General features: G+C 40.7%; 2 protein-coding genes across 3 annotated transcripts; both read right to left on the bottom strand.

Moving 5' to 3' along the window:
* Nucleotides 1–369: 369 nt before the first annotated feature.
* Nucleotides 370–3169, bottom strand: pex11g (peroxisomal biogenesis factor 11 gamma). Its single transcript, XM_061238331.1, has 5 exons — nt 2378–3169; nt 2015–2203; nt 1664–1842; nt 1491–1562; nt 370–1206 (listed from the first exon to the last, which is right to left on the bottom strand). The coding sequence occupies exons 1-5, from the start codon at nt 2438–2440 to the stop codon at nt 978–980; spliced, it is 732 nt and encodes a 243-aa protein (XP_061094315.1). The 5' UTR covers nt 2441–3169; the 3' UTR covers nt 370–977.
* Nucleotides 3170–3913: 744 nt separating this feature from the next.
* si:ch73-40i7.2 (FYN-binding protein 1) lies at nt 3914–16904 on the bottom strand. Of its 2 annotated transcripts, none has more exons than XM_061239544.1 (16): nt 16772–16904; nt 13393–14038; nt 12093–12189; nt 10556–10650; nt 9909–9946; nt 9279–9316; nt 8938–9055; nt 8365–8524; nt 7231–7378; nt 7043–7059; nt 6619–6679; nt 5824–5887; nt 5376–5538; nt 4867–4900; nt 4522–4556; nt 3914–4234 (listed from the first exon to the last, which is right to left on the bottom strand). In XM_061239544.1, exons 1-16 carry the CDS (start codon nt 16772–16774, stop codon nt 4179–4181), a joined length of 1773 nt encoding a protein of 590 aa, XP_061095528.1. In that variant the 5' UTR covers nt 16775–16904; the 3' UTR covers nt 3914–4178. The 2 variants fall into 2 exon arrangements, with proteins under 2 accessions (XP_061095528.1, XP_061095527.1); XM_061239543.1 differs by having other exon boundaries at nt 7043–7062; nt 16772–16902.
* Between the last annotated feature and the right edge of the window lie 374 nt (nt 16905–17278).

Here is a 17278-nt window from a genome sequence, read left to right as displayed (position 1 = left end):
TCCACCTTGTGGAAAATCGCAGTGTAGCACTGAGGTACTGCTGTCATTTACGCTTAATGCTCTTCCCTGTTTAATAATACTCTTCCGTGTCTGTTCAACGCAGTGCACATTGCCAGTATTTACATATTATCGGCCACATTAAATGTCAGATTCAGTCAGACTCAAACGATTATTCCAATATGCACATCAAATGTAAATTCAGTTTACCAGTTTACATGAAAACATTCGATTTAAAACAAGTAATGCAAGATGAGCAATGTAATGAATGAAAAAAAGAAAATGTTAAGTGCATAACAAAAACTGAAACATAACTGGAAGAAACTGCAGCAATTGGTCCAGAGGCACAAATCACAGCATTAAATACAAAACTTAAATCAGTCCCACATTTTTATTTCATCTTGAAGTGGGCACAAGTAGCAATTTAGAGCTACCACCTAAATATGTAGCTGAGGTCCACAATCAAGTCCCAGCCTTACATGCACTTACATACATAGAGTCCTCTTCTGTGATTATTGCAATACATTCACTGACTTTTGCAAGTTCTAAATCATAAATAGCTCATTTATTCTAAAAGGTATTTTAAAATCAACACCTAACTGTGCATATTCAGCTAATTAAGTGACAATTAAAAAATGTACAACCCAATTAGCCTCAGCACATGGGCGACATAACTGAAATCACTTCCCTAAACAAACCTATCAGGTTGTATTGACATGATTTCAGACAATCAAACATACATCTAACAAAGTATTGTATATTCTAAACAAGGGGTGTCAAACTGAATCCCCAGGGGGCCACAGTGTATGCGGGTTTTTGCGGTTTCCTTTCAATCAGCTGCCAATTAAGGCCTTGAGAACAAGGCGTGTGGATATTTTAACCAATCAGTGACTTCAATGAACCCAGAACACCCCAAAAACCAGCAGACACTCCGGCCCTCCAGGACTGGAGTTTGACACCTGTGTTCTAAACAAAGACCCTCAGTTTGTAGTTTCTCCCTCAGAAGATGAGGTCATCTGGTACAACCCAATCAAAGAGGAAGTGGTACCCAGAAGTCCCACTAGCCAATCAGGGAAGCGTCCTGCCCACAGGAAGCCAGGGGGCATCCAATGAATGGCATTGCTCAGGTCTGCCATGCTGCTGAGAATATTAAGTACTTCTGCTTGTAGCTGGAGTCGAACTTCAGAGCTCCTGTTCACATGTGCCTCGCTGGAGGGGAAAACAAAAACAGTGGCACAAGCAGCCTTTGCTCACATTTGCTAAAAAAAAAAAAAAGTAATGTGTCATCCACTACAAGCGTTCTGAAGATTAACCTAGATTTATTTCCTAGTTATACAGTAGTCAGAAATTAAAATCCACCTTCGACGACAATAGTCGATCCCCATACTGTAGAAATGAACAATATTTACTGACACCACACAACAATCCTGGAACCACATATAATCACATGATTTTCATGCTGGTTTAATGCAGTAATGAACAGTATTACCAACCTGATATCAATCTGTCTGGTATGCCCTGGTTTCCTCAGTCTTCTCTTCAGCAGTAGTAGCACTCTGACAGATCTGAGGGAAATATGGTATTTTATCTGGACTGTGCTGTATTGAGCCTTCTGTATGCCAGTGCAGTGGCAGTAGGTCCAGGCCCATGTTAGCGTGCGTTTTACCTCAGAATGCCAAACAGCAACGATAGACCCCACATCAAAGTGCTTAAGGTCCACCACTTGTCCGACTCGACTCTGATGAGCTGGGCATCAGCGGCCCATGCAACGTGCTCACAGGGGTAGTATAGCTGGTCGGCCACGTTCGTTAGCACGGACATCCAGCGCAACACCCGGTCTGCCTCCTAAGTGGACAGAAGAGTGCTCACGTTTAGCTTAGCTCTTCGTGAATTTTGATTCTAATTAGGCAAATCAATAATTGTATAATAATAATAATAATAATTATTATTATTATTATTATTATTATTATTATTATTATTATTATTATTATATAGGTATTTTGAACGGCCTCCTCACCGTGCCCCCTAAACCATAGCTCCTGGAATAAGCGAACATCGACAGGTCATCGAAGAGCCGGAGTACAGTACGGCAGTGGCTAAGCTGGGCCGAGAACAGCAAGAGACTTTTCCCCATCTGTGAGGATCCGGCTGTCTTCTCAGACAGGGCTCCACCAACAAGTTGGGACCCATAGCAAAGTGTCCGTATCTGAAGCAGACATACGGATTAGATCATGCTTATTCGCTAGTTTTATCTATCTTTTCACACTTCTAACACTCAGAAGTGTTATAGTTGATCATAATACGGATACATAAATTTAGTCTGTACAGACAGCCTAAACTGTCAAATCACAACAAAGACGTACTCGTTCAAAAAACTTACCACTTTATCTCTTCCCCTGTAGGACTCGAGGACCTTGACTAATGAGTGTACGGGATCATTCATGTTTAGCAACCAATCTTGAGTCGTGTATCTCGTTAGCAATAATCAGCTCAATAATCAGTCAAAATAGAAGTGGCAAATGCCACCAATGTTTGCAAAAAAACAACAACTGACAACTAGCCGAATAGACAAGTTAACTCATCCCGCTAACCATCTGTGCTACAATCCACAAAATACTGCCATAAAGTGGACTTTGACATTACAATAGTTAATAGCTACAACCCAAACCTTGAAGACAACATTATAACTTCTCTCCAGCAACTTATCCAGTCATGTAAACTAAACTAGACCTGAATTGAGAAATAACATGAATGAAGTATCAACTGTAGTCAGTTTCATTTCCATCACTATGCTGGATTTAGACTCCAAAATACACGAGAAACTATCAAAACACCGTAAATTTCAGGCTGCAAGCGTCGCGGGTGTGACGTCATAATTTGACTACCAATAAGGTAAGACTGAAAGGCTGATCGACAGTATTTTAAGCAAATACCGTACTCCTGGGCGGAAGGTTTGAGAAAAAGACGAGCCAATTGAACACGAGCGGTAGTCTTGCGCAATACATGATCAAACCCGTTTTTTGGCACCGTAGCCTGTGAAACAATTCGGGAACTACAGCCAGGCGACTGGTTATAAATCAACTTAATTGGAAAACAAAGCCTGCATTTGTCTGGTGTTGCACAGCTTCCATTCCAGCCAAGAACAAATAGCGTGCTAAATGGTCGTGCAGTGGACCCAATTCTAGTAAAGTGCTGTGACCCAGATATAACTTCCTGTTTCCAGGCAGCAAGAACAGCAGGACCGCAGATGGGGGGGGAGGGGGGGGATTGGGACAGTTTATCCTGGGTCCTGGGGCTGAGGGGGGTTAAGGGGTGTAACTATTTTTAATTTGTAAAAGAATACATGGGGGGGTCCTGGGCCTAATAATTCATAGCTGGGGCCTTCAAGTGTAGTACAATCGCAAATACCAAGAAGCATATAGCCCTCATTCTTTTTCTGAGAGGATCACTAAATATGATGCCTGCCCGTGGTGTTTACCAGACCAACAGCCTCATAACAGCCTCATCACCTTTGTCCAGTAAATGTGAACGAGACTGACGTCACACTTATGCAAAGTCAAAATGTCGCTTACCCTGTGCTGCTGTCCTCAAAGCTGAAATAACTACATTCATGATTTCCAGAACTTGAACTTTTCTAAAACATCCACAAGTAGTTAAATTGTTTTATGATTAGTACAGAAAACTGTTAAATTAATTAATTTATTATGGGGGTAGGAAGAACTACAGAAGAAATGCTTGACTCAACTTGAAGCAGAGATCGGCAGCTCTGAAGATACTCCCGTGCACGCAGGAAGCACATGCAATGCCAGAAAGCTAGAACATGATTCAAAGAGGATGGTCAAGAAACACTGTTTTATAATGCAATAGAGTTCTCAGCTCTGTCATGTATAGTACAGTATATACCACAGAAAACATATGAATAAAAGAGTAAAACCTTTATTTGCCTACGTATTTTAACTCTTAAGTGCAAAAATACAACAAGCACTGTACAAAACAAATAGTTTCTGAAACTGAAAGCCATTTATTTACAAATGCTAGAAAACAAAGAATAAAAAAATAAAAAGTTTATTTTGAGGGCTTTCTGTAAACCAGATGTAACCAATAGATATTGAAAGAGATCCCTCTCTGGAAGAAATAAATATTTTCTCAGGTTAGACTTCAAAAAGCCGGCATCCATCCTTCTAATAACGACTGTCTTCAGGACCAGGGCTTGTGCTGGTATCGTTGTCATAAACAACTGCACAGAAAGAGAAACAAACAAGAAAATATATATTTACACCTGACTACAGGTAAATACTATGATTACCAGGTTGTAAGTATTTTTGACACAATTTCCATTTAAAATACAGATTGCACTGAATATTATCATCCCTATATAATTTTTTTCATGTCACATTTAATTCACAACTGAAGGGAAATAGCGTAACAAAGACGTAAAAATATATGTATATATACATGATGAAAAATTATAAATAAAAATGATCATTAAAAAAAGAAATCAACTTTAAATCTAAAGTTACAAACCTTGGTTATCAACATCATCATAAATGTCACCTTCCCTGTAACAAAATTGAAAGAGTCAAAAACACTTAATATTAAAATAAACCAAGACTGTGTATACTTGATGAGGAAGATGGCTTCCTAAGGAAGTGAATCTAGACAACTATGACACAACTCTATCCAGGAGTTACAGTTGGACGATGATTCATTTGCTAACAGGACATTGGTCAGGACAACTGGTTTCAAATTTGGCTGTTTTAGGAACGATTTCCTTCCTCTCGGAGAATAATCACATTCTCTCATGATCAGCCTGTATCATGAGATATAAGGGCTAGTTGTTGGGTTATTTGAAATTTGTGAGATACTTACGCTTGCAGAAGGACAGAACGTGGAACATATCCATCTGCAAAAACAAAGGGAAAAAAGGTTTAGGGGGAAAACATCTTTTAAAAAAGACCACTGCTTTACCCAATGCATGCTGGGATAGGCTAAGACAGCACCACTAACTTCCACTTCTGCATTTCTTTCACAAATATTTCAAGCTCCAGATTACACATGGAGGTGTCCAATGAAATTCAGTATTCAGTAAACAGCTCAATAAATTCAGATTAACTGAACAGAGGTTGGAGAGAAAGTCAGAACATACTGAAATTTGAGAAGCAATGTTTGCAAGCAATGACTTAACTGACTTTCTCACTTTATCATGGTTATATCACCAACACAGTTTTGAACGCTTAGATATTTACTGGACAATTAAAGCAATTCTATAGGGAGATATGTTTTGGTCTTGTCAAAATCGGTTTGTGTTCAATCAAAATGAAAGAAAATATCCACCACACGATGCAGGTTCTTGACACAAGAGGGCGACATTCACGTACATTTCCCCTGAAGATTTCGGCACAATGCCTTCTTGTCGTTGGTGAACTGAATGACTTCCAGGATCTCTCCGCGATTTAAGGATAGATCCTTTCCACCTCCCTTTTTGATGCTGGCGTTGGGGTCAACCATCATGTTCCAGATTACATTAATAGGCCCTTCAAACTGTTGACATACACAGACACACTTCATTTAATTTGGTTCTTATTTTAAAATATTACCCTCATTAGCCTATTGACTGAAAATCTGTCCACCCACAGATAATATAAGACTGTGCCTATAATACCATTTGGTGTGGGAATGGCAGCTGTTATGTTCACTAGCACTAGCACTATGTTCACATGGTTACAGTTTTCACACAAACCCATTATACTGGTAAAAATAAAATGTACCCATATAAACCATTTATCACTACAGAAAAAAAAACAAGAATTAAAATCAACAATTCACCTTGAACTTTTTTCGAAATTCTTTCTCTTCCTTTTCCTGTTTTTTGGCCTTTTTAGGATCTAGGCTGGAAAATCAAAATACAGTAGTTAGCTTCAGTATGTAAACAGCACTGTGTAACAACACATTCTTATTTCTGCATCGTAAATATTTGCATTCAGCAACATACTTCTCAAATAAAATTTTCACATACACATATTCACCCATTGAAACAATACATCCATCCATCCATCCATTATCCTAACCTGCATATCCTGAACAGGGTTGTAGTGGGGCTGGAGCCTATCCCAGCATACATTGGGCGAAAGGCAGGAATACACCCTGGACAGGTCGCCAGTCCATCGCAGGGCACACACACCATTCACTCACACACTCATACCCACGGGCAATTTAGACTCTCCAATCAGCCTAACCTGCATGTCTTTGGACTGTGGGAGGAAACCGGAGTACCCGGAGGAAACCCACACAAACACGGGGAGAACATGCAAACTCCACACAGAGAGGCCCCGGTTGACGGGGATTCGAACCCAGGACCTCCTTGCTGTGAGGCGGCAGTGCTACCCATGCCATGCCTCCCTCAAACAATACATTAGGCATTTTATTGCAACAATGTATTGCTGTTGTTTTAGAAGAAATGGTAGAACTGAAACCAACAAGCCTAACAAAAGGTGACTCATATGGTCACTTTCAACTTCTAACACAGTACACTCTCTCTTATAAGTTGAAAGTTCATTTGTATGACCTTTTCAGTTCCTTTTGTACAATGAAAAGGGAAAGGTTTTAAGAGGACTGAGATACCTTGCCTCTGGAGGTGGAGGGGGGAACTCGTCAGGTACCTGCACATCATCATACACTTCTTCTGTGAGGGAGAAAAAAGACATTACATAACATTCACAAACATAAGTTACATTATATCACATTTTATTTAGTAGACGCTTTTACCCAAAGCGACATACAAAACTGCACATCAAGGTCATACAATAAACAACCGAACAAGGCAAATAAGACACAATTCATATATGATTGGTTGTAAGGCCAAGAACATAAGTCCAGTACACAAGGTAGATAGGCCAAGTCTGTAACTACCATAACAAGACATCTACAACTTCAGGGACTACAGTACCAGGACGAATACAAATTCAAAAGTCCTAGATTAAGGTACAGTTATTTAAAGGTCCTTAGTTATTTTGCATTAAAAGACCCACTGTCCCCCCCAACTTACCACTGTCCAATTCTATGCTGCTGTAAAAGAAGAAGAAAAAAAACAACAACAATTAATTCCACCGGTAGCCTGCCTGTTTTCTATGAAAATGACTGTTCTGGCTTAGGAGTAACCGAGAGGTTTACACTGCAATCCTCTGCAACTCAATTCAATTTTTGCCAGATATGACAGGGCTGTAATAACTCAACTGTTGCGAGGAGCCCACATCATCGTAGAAGTCATCGTCAGGGACAGGAGGTGGCGGTGGGGGGTGAGGGGCCTCTGCTTTTTTACAAAGGAAGCTTCGCTTCACCGCCTCGTAGTCCAGGTCCACGCACGTGTTGCTGATGTACCCATCTGTACATCACAAATCAAAACGGCTCTGTAACGTCCTTCCCACCAACCAAAATCCATTCGCTGACAGCCTAGTGGCCTAAGGTGTTGGACTGGGACCCGGATGTTGGTGGGTCAAGCCCCAGCATGGCTACAATAAGGTCAGTGCAGCTGTTGGGCCCTTGAGTAGGGCCCTTGAGTAAGGCCCTTAACCCTGCATCGCTCCGGGGGGGGGGGGGGGGATTGGCTCCTGCATAGTCTAATCAACTGTCAACTCTGTCTAAATAACTGGAATGCAATTAGAGCAGATGTAGTTTATGTTCATGACTGCCACATCCACATCCTGCTTTGAGCTTTTCTCCACCTCATTCTGTTTCATTCATACAGGTTTGGGAACAGGGTCTATAGTATGTACTGCACTGTACTGTACTGCCTGAGGTGTGATTTGAGAGTGCTGGCTATCACTGGGTATAAAGATAATCTTATTTGTAACTTAACTTGGTTTCTGTTTTCTGAAAATGAATTTATACACACTAATTTATACATACAAGAGCTCAAGAAAAAGAGAGAGTAAGCTATGCATACACAGGGAAGTTAGAAAAAACTACCAATTCCTTTGTTTAGCAATATGATATGTAAATCAATTGATTCTTGGCTCCGTGTATTTAGCTATTTTACACAGCTAGCACGATTGCAACTGCACACCATATCTCAGTTATGCCTATTGTGTAAATGCAGTCGCCATACCGTCCAGACAGAAACCAGAAGTTTCAAATATGTTTATGCTAAACGCTAACCCGATATTACATTTCCACACATAATAATTAGAACTATACATTACTATACTTGGACTGAATCCAGCTGGAAACCCCTATGTATTTCATGGGCAGCTGGCTAACTGGTAGTTAGAAGCTGTTTTCACGTACAAGCTGCTGTTTGAGTGCATGATTTGAGACGATACTACGATAAAAAAAAACCGATATCGCCAGAGTGAAACGGGCTTAACTCACAGGTGCCGTTCGGTGTGCGGGCAAGCCATTTTCCCTCGGGGTTGTTTTTGATCCGGATGATCTCCACGTTGTCGCCCTGTTGCACGGACAGATCATTCTTGCCCCCTTGCCAGTCGTGTCGAACCCGGGCTATATGTAAGACCTCCACCGGGTCAGTCAGCTAGAGAAGAGCAGAGCACAGAATTCAAATTCGTCAAGACAATGACGTCATGGCCTCCTTCTTGAATGTACTATAGCAATGGCAATAATTATTGGCTCAGGTGGTAAGAGCAGTGGTCTATCTGGCAGTCGGAGAGTCGCCGGTTCGATCCCGCCCTGGGTGTGTCGAAGTGGCCCTGAGCAAGACACCCAAATGCGCCTGAGGAGCTGGTTGGTGCGTTGCATGGCAGCCAATCGCCATGAGTGTGTGTATGAAAGGGTGAATGAGAAGCATCAATTGTGCAGCGCTTTGGCTAAAGGTGCTATATAAATGCCGACCATTTACCATTTTACGTGAGGCAAGCAGAACACATCATTTAATGGGACATGTTGGGTCTTTTAAGGCAGGTGAGAGTGAGTGGTGTGGTAGCCAACCTTAAATCTCTTCCTGTATTCGATCTCTTTCTTTTGTTTCAACTTCTCTTCTTTATTTTTCAGCTCAAGCTGTGTCTTTAGATCCTTCTTCTTGATGGGATTGGGTGGCCCTTCAGGTCTGGTGTAATAAGAGAAGATATAAAAAGTGGCTCTACAGTAACTCTTACTGTGTCACACCTGAGCACCAGCTTTGCTGCCCTGGTTGGTGATAAATATTGCTCTGCAAAGATATAAACCCTAAGCCTTTTGGATATTCACACATATACACATTTCCCTCCTCTCACGGTATGGACATACAGGGTCATATACCATAGTATCCAAGGCATAAAGACAATACTTACTCATCAATAGGTTCATATATTTCACTTTCGTCACTTTCCTTTGGGAAAACATAGACAGATGAAACAGCAGGTTATCTAGTGATTCGTGCAAACAGAAAGCAACATACTTAGGTATAAATCAGGAAAAAGATTTAGAAATAAGGTAATAAAAATGGCTAGAAATCCCTGCAATGATTTACAAGAATTGTTGACGAAGGAGAAGGAAGAGTGGGTGGAAAGAGCAGCTTCAGATGTCATACGGGTTCAAACAATGATGAAATATACCGTGTATGAAACCACAAAGTTATACAGTCATTTGTAGCAAGATGTTTTTCATGAAGAAAAGCAACAAAACTACTGCAACAATTCAGTTTCCTGTTAAAATGAATAACTGGATTTACTTTTTAAAAATCATTGAAAGTGGTTGTATGCAATATTATTAAGAATATGTGACTTAAACTGATGGTGCAAGTATGTAATCAGTTGATGTCCCATATACCTTGAGCAACTACTGTCAATCATTTTATTAAGTTAGCATTTTTGAGGGTAGGCAGTCTCTGCACATATAACACAATTTAACCAGAGCACACATATGTTCAGGTTGCATTGCACACATCACTGAATACACTGTAAGAAAGGCCTGGTGATCACCTCATTTCCTCGTGTGGAACCATGGTCAGGCCAGGAGTCTGTGAATACAGTTACATTTCATCACCACAAATAATTCCTAAAGAAATTTATCAGAGAATACTGATCTATGCCTAAAACATATGCATCTAGAGTTGGAATAACTAAAGACAACGAGACCTGGGTTAAGCCAAAACTAAATGATAGTTACACTGGGGCCCGGATAATATTCTGACATCTATGGCATTTCTCAGAAAAAACATTTGAGCTGCAGTTAAGTGTCGTAAACATAAGTGACAATGTTTCAGCAGTGCATAAAACATTTCCTGAATCAGAGAATGCAGATAGAATGTATATAATACATTTTATAATACATGTATATGTACACATATAGTACCCTTGTCTAAAAGTCTCAATTATGCTTATTTTGATACATTTAAAATGTTGGGCATGGCCATGAGCAGTATTCAGAAAGCTAGACTTAACGTTTGAGTTCAGTTATTATTAATTTGGTTCACTGATTAATGACACTACCTGCACTAGCAATGTTGTACAAGTATATCTGCAGATACACAATGCTGGTTTTGTAGGGAAACTCTGAGAGGAACAGAGAGGTGCTCTTGTATCATTGGAGCAATGAGAATGTTTCATACTCTCCCTTCACACATTACCATCTCTACTTCCAGGATGCTTTGGTGGAGGGGGAGGGGGAGGGGGTAGCACGTCTATGTCATCATAAGTGTCCTGGTCGTCATTATCATCAATACTGCGGAAAGAAAATTGTAAAAAAAAAAAAAAAAAAAACCGCAAGGAAGAGAACATAAATACATTCATAATGATTAAGTCAGTTCTTTATAAAGTCAGTAAAGCCATCAGTTTCAGTAGAGTAAAAATATAATGGTTAACTATGGTTGACAAATTGGAAGCAGAAAATACTTTCTTTGTGGTTACGTTTCCTTCCTAACTACCCTCGAGAGACAGCTTACAGTGAGTGATCATGTGTATTGCCTTTGGTACTGTGAATAAAACATAAATAACTACTTGAATACACGTTTTATTATCTTGAATACGTGTCTTGTTATTTTGGCATACAGTAAATTAGAACAACTTCCAGTCCCTTAGGCTGGGATTCAGTAAACATTTGTCCTTAACTTTGAGTTATATTTAAAAGCTACCTTTTATACTCTGTGAAGCAACTTAGTTTCAGTGATTACTGAACTTGCCAAACTGTGTTTATGAAACGTGCTTTTAAAAATGTAAAATGTTTACTTCTAAGTGAAGTTAGTAAATGTTAATATAAGGTGCAGCAGGGATGAGCATTACAGCACTGATAAAAACATGACCCTTTTCTCTGCCTCCATGCTGTATGCTTCCTTTGCTGTTTTTACTCAAACTAGTTCACAAAATGGTGTTGAGGCAGGTAGCCTAGCATTTCCTTGAATAGTCAACATTTCAAAGCTGACTTTTTATGTCATCCAACGTAACGGCAAATACATGAAAATTCAGCCTTGTTGATTGGTACACAATGGCATTTCAATTCTGTATATTTAGTGCCGAGTGAAAGAGGTCAGAATTCAGCGTTGTTTTCTTCTTTGTGTGATTGTGTTATTCCAGTACCCTGTCTAGATCTCATTGGCTGATCATGATGCTGCATCTGAACAAGCCAAAGTGTAATGCAGCAGGATGCTGCAAGCCTCTGCTCCAAAACAAACCTCAAACAGGTTCAGCATGAAACAAAAGAAACTGAAAAGGAAGATGCCTCCGCTTTATCCACCCACATATCCCCACTACATAAGACAATTGCAGACACAGGGCCGGGGCGTTTAATGTAAAATCTGAAAATGAGACAGAAAAAAAAAAAAAATCCCCATCCAGGTTCCAATGAAGTTTGATAGAAATGCAAATTAGAGCAATTGCTGTGAGTACAATTGCCTACGCTTTAAAAGAAAAACACCTGGGCATCACGACTGCCGCCAGTGTAAGCCTGTAAGCTTCATGGTAACCCATTTTCTATGAGATTATCGGGTTAACTTGATGATTGCAAGTGAACTCCAGTCAGAGAACATTCCGGAAGATGCTTCCAAAACAACGATATTGCACTATTCATGACCCCCCCCCCCCCCACCCTTCAATGGATGACTCTATGAAGCTATGAAACTTCCCGTCACCCTAAAGTCCTGTCAGCATTGTAATGGAGGAGTAACTCACACAGCGGAGGGTTGTGGGGTCCGGACGCTGAGTCTCGCCGGGAGCCTGGGTGGACCCGACGGACTACCTGACCCAGGGAGAGCCGGACTGCTGCCGCCTGAGAATGAAAAATAAATCCTCAGAAACGCAGGAGGACCTGTATGCCTTATACAAATGCAAATACAAAGCCTCCTTCACTCTCATACATGCAGTGACAGTGGAGGTACATTTCTGTTCTTAAATTTCCCAAATATACCCTGAAAGTCATAATGTTCTCTTTGGGTACACATGAGTATGTTCTCCAAGCAAAAAAAACATACAAATTAATTATATACTGCTGGCTAGGGGTACAATTTTATGTACCTTTTGGGTACCGCCCCAGCGACAAACAATACCTATTTAGGCAGTTTCCATACCACTATTTTTTAGGGTGTTCAAGAATGTCTCCAATCCTGGATGTTACAAATAATTTGGTTCTATGTGAATAAATATCTGCAAGGCTTTCACCTGCTTTGATCTCAGCAAGAGATAAACTCAATGACTACTTTAAGAGGTACACATGTACACCAGCTTGTTTATGCAAATATCTAATCACCTAATCACGTGGTAGCAAATCAATGCATAATTAGCATGCAGACATGGTCAAGAGTTTCAGTTATTCTTCAGACCAAACATCAGAATGAGGAAGAAATGTGATCTAAATGACTTTGACCATGGAATGATTGTTGGAGTCAGACGGGGTGGTCTGAACATCTCAGCAGAAACTGCTGATCTCCTGGGATTTTTTTACACACAACAGTCCCTAGAGTTTACAGAGACTAGTCTGAAAAGCAAAACCAAAAAACATCCAGTGAGCGCCAGTTCTGTGGGTGAAATTGAAAGTGTTGAGAGTGTTAATGAGAGTGCCTCAGAAGGGCCAGGCTGGTTGGTGACAGGAAGCTGACAGGACCTCAAATAACCATGCAGTGGTTATTTACAACAGTATGGCCGAGTATGCAATAGAGCATATTTTAAACCTTGAAGTCAATGGACACGAGCAGCAGAGACCAATAAGTCAGAAAAAATAAGTCTCATTGCCCTCATTGCCAAGATACAGAAACTTCATCACAGTGATATTTTAGTCAAGTAAATACATTTATAATACATGCAATGAAAAGTATATTTCTTTAGTTGCCACAGCAAGAGAAATCACTGGAATTTCTGCAACATCCATCGTCTTAATCGCAGGCCATTCATTTTCATGAAGCAATATTTCTGCTTGATGGGGGGGGGGAGAAGAAGTAGAGGTAGCCAGCACAGAGAACTGAACAGAGAAGCGTACCGTGAATCTTCCCTGGCGTCGGATGCCTGGGCATCGTGGAGAAGCGGGGAGCCTTCCTGAAACCATCCAGGTTGACGACAGGCGGACGTTTGGGTTTGATGGGCCTGGGTCCCTCCGGGGGCAGAGTCCTCCTGAGGGGCGGGACCTCCGTCATGCTGCGCTGGCTGCGCAGGCCCAGGGTGCTGGGAAGGGGCTGTTTGGGCGCGGGCCGGTCCTGGACAGGGACCTGCTTCAGCATCATGTTCTGCAACAGCTCCCCCGTTGCTTTGACATTCCCTGGCCTCTCTGCCACCGGCGCGGCCATTTTGAACTCTTGGGAGCCGGCGCGGTGAGATGGCGGAGGTCTCGGGAAGACGCCCAGCGGAGGCTGGTTCCTCACAGAGGCCGGGCCCCTGGGATCGGCCAATGGGGGCCCTGGGAACCTCAGGTCTGAAGGCAGGCGAACTCCCGGCAGTGGTTTGGGACTGACGGGCGACATCTTGGGTCTGACGGCTCCGTTCACGGGCAAGTTGAACGCCATCGGTGATCCTGCTCTCCCAACTCCTGGCAGCAAGCTCCTCGGGGGACCGCCACCGCCACCGACAGCAGCCATGCTAGCCTGGTCGTGAAACCTAGCCCTCAAGGCCTTGACATCCACACCCTCCTCCTGCCAGAGAAGAACAGGACACTGACGTGCTCAGCTCTTTGTCAGAAGGCTGCGGATGAGGAAACAGTCACAGCTACCCCTCCCCTTGAACCTCCACTCAAATTCATCAAAGAAAGCAAAAGACAACCCACATTACTCACGGCGTAGCTAGAAAAAAGGCAATGTAAGTTCACTAACAGCAAGAGCAAACGCTCCGAGAGAAGAGCCAGACAATGCCTTTCTTAAAGACTACCTTAGAAAAAAGCCTTTGTCAAATGACAGTGTTTAGCACATCACACGCAGAGGAAATAGACTTTTCTAAGCTCCTGTATGAAGCCAAGGTGATAAACCACACTCAAACAGGCTTTTTTTTGTACACATGAGGAACCCAGAAACCAAATACTGTTTTTTTTTAGCTGTTTCATGACAAAGATTAGCTGTTTCGTGACAAAAATTTTCATAGTATTCATTGTTAGCCCTGGTGTAAGTCACTGTCATGCCCTTGAGAATATACAATTCTGTGATAAAACAATAAAGGGCTATGCTAGTTCAGGGTAGGGCCAGTACAATTGGGTTCAATCTTTTTGTATCTACATCTCATTTGGAAAATAAATACATTTCAAATACATTTTAATGTGCATTTCTGATGCATATAAAAATTTGTAAATTGCCTGTTTCATATATTCAGAAATGTGAAATGTAAATGTATTTTCACTGCATTTATCAACCAAATTTGTAAATAATATTCCACATTTCACAATACATTTGACATGCATCTGCATTGTATTTTGAAATATATTTGTAACACTATTCAGAAATGTCTTTTGAAAATATATTCATCATACATTTATGAATGCGTCAGAAATCCATATTAAAATGGATTTTAAATGTTTTTATTTTCCATATAGGATGCCTCCCATCACTGTTTTTCTGGGGTCTCCCGCTCCATACTCTTGTCACTGTACATTTCATTTATTTGGATGTATTGGAAGTTAGAAGAATGCGACACAGCCAGTTTCATTAAATTCATTTTAAACCAATAAAGTCTTCATCTCAGCATGTCAACCTAAAACTCTCCAGAAAGAATAAAAGCAGGCCAAGAATGCCTGCTGTAATCAAAGCGATATACTGAACATATCTATCATAACATGGCAGAGAGACCACCTGTTGTCAAGGCAGCCACAGCAGCTGAGAGAGAAAACGTCAGTTTCTCTGAAAAAAGGAGGTCACAGGTTTAACCGAAAGAGTACCCAGCACTGAATCTGTTTTTTCAGCATGGTAATGGTAAGTGACCGAGACAGGCAGGAATTCTTTCTTTCTAAGAGCAAATAAGTACATCTGAGAATCTAACACCAGGAAGAATTTCTCCCTAAAAATGTGGCCTTACTCGTGTTAAACATCTCAGTTTAGCAATTACTTAAGCGCAATTTGAACAATCAGGCAAGCAGGAAGCACCCATAACCACACAGATGCGCTCACAAACCTATCACCTTCAATAACCACGTAGTCATAGCGACAACAGTCATAATGTTTCCCTTTTGACCAATGAGATCGGTGCATTTGCTACTAGAGAATTTTTTTCAGCAGGAAACAAGCAAGGTTTTCTTATCTCCGCCTCACAATACATAGAGGGAATAGCATGCTTCTGCAAATGATTGCTTGCTCAAAACATTTGCTCTCATTTTTACTCCATGTATCTAGGCTCAGGAAAGTTTTAAAAGTTATCAGTGCTGTTGTTTGGATGACATGTTGTGGATGGGACCAATAATTGGGTATTTATTGTACAGAATTGGGGTGAAGTACAGACACACCTTTCAGTACTGTCTCATGGCAAAAATCACTTGCAAAGGACTAAGGCAATTTTTGTAAAGAGTATTATATAATTTAAAAAAACCCTGATGCGGTGTCCCATTCCGTTAAGGGGGTCACATAGGGGATAGTCCAGAATTGTACCAAAGATAATTATGCAAAATTGACCACAGTGCACAACAAGTCTATTTATGTTCCCACAATTCTCCCAAATAATTATGCAAATTTGCAGATAAACATGAAGCATTGCTCAGACAGGATTTATACTAATGTTATTAATAATAAACTGTACAAGTACAGAAATAATTATGGTTAGAAATACTGGATTGGGCAATAATAAGTATATAAGTTAATAAGTTAATATAATATAATAAGTTGATATATAAACTACATGGAATTCCTAGCAATATTTCCATTTTTAAAAATCCAGTGCACTACACAGCACACTAAACATTAACAATAACAAAGAGAAACTGCAGACAGAGCATGCATTCCATCACAGGTAAACAGTAGTAGGCAAATAAAAGATGTACACATTAACTCGGGGCGCGTGACATCGGTTAGTATTTCTGTGCGCTTATTACAGGGTATAGCTAAACTGACCGAAGCACAGTAACCTCAAGTCATTGTGTGGTGGACTATTTCAAGAATTAGGTGTCTGAAAAACAGCATGAATGCCCTGCTCATCACGACTGTCTGTGCCGTTGGAGCACACAATTAACTGCTGTCAACGGACTTAACTTTGGGCTGGAAATGCAATTGATTTTTACAGCGGATCATGAAATGGCCGTAAATGGTTTATATATAGTGCGCCTAACTGAAATAGATAGCTAGAGATTGTCGATAGAGCTGCAGAATGTATCCTACTAATATATTAAATCCCGCCTACTTCTTTTATTCGTAACCCAAGAAAGCAAATGCGAGCCTGAAGGGGCAGTGTCTTACCATATCTTCTTGTGTATCCTTAATTATTCCCAGTAGCTAGGAGTTTTCCAGTCAACTGATTAAAATTCAGACGGCATTTTCGAAAGTTATTCTCTCTCATAGGTGCTAACTCGTAGCTCTGCTGTTCCGCTTTACCCATAAACTGACCCACATTACCACAAATAGCGAGCTGTTGCCACGTCAGGACTTACAGGTAGTTACTTTATGAGTGTCTCTTCAAATGTTATGTTTGTTTCAAGGCGTGAAGAACTATACATATATAAATGTGCATCAATAAAATTAAGATGAGTAATATTTTCCGTTCTTGAATAGATTTGGACATAGTTCGTTTTTTTCTCCCGTCGAACTTGGACTCGCCAGTAAATTCAGTATTCTCATTTTAACACAAAGCACGAGCGAGACACAATTGTTCAATCAAAATACACTTGACATCACGTGACCCTTATGTTTTGTAATAGTTTATTCTACAGAGATCGTGTGAAATGAATTTTCCTTGTATGATGAAGT

Source organism: Conger conger, chromosome 4, assembly GCF_963514075.1.
Source record: "Conger conger chromosome 4, fConCon1.1, whole genome shotgun sequence".
Lineage (NCBI taxonomy): Eukaryota > Metazoa > Chordata > Actinopteri > Anguilliformes > Congridae > Conger > Conger conger.
Note: the sequence above shows the minus strand (reverse complement) of the source record. Positions and strands in the feature narration are given on the sequence as shown.

Bases quoted from the DNA above. Each gene is read 5' to 3' on its own strand.
- si:ch73-40i7.2 (XM_061239543.1), bottom strand. The intron at 9,317-9,908 runs GTGATCACCAGG...GTTTTCCCAAAG, and splicing joins GTTCCACACGAGGAAATGAG to GAAAGTGACGAAAGTGAAAT. The intron at 4,235-4,521 runs GTTTGTAACTTT...CTTTCTGTGCAG, and splicing joins TGATGATGTTGATAACCAAG to TTGTTTATGACAACGATACC.
- pex11g (XM_061238331.1), bottom strand. From the start codon at position 2,440: ATGAATGATCCCGTACACTCATTAGTCAAGGTCCTCGAGTCCTACAGG. The intron at 2,204-2,377 runs GTAAGTTTTTTG...TGTCTGCTTCAG, and splicing joins ACAGGGGAAGAGATAAAGTG to ATACGGACACTTTGCTATGG. The intron at 1,563-1,663 runs GTAAAACGCACG...TATTTCCCTCAG, and splicing joins TTGCTGTTTGGCATTCTGAG to ATCTGTCAGAGTGCTACTAC.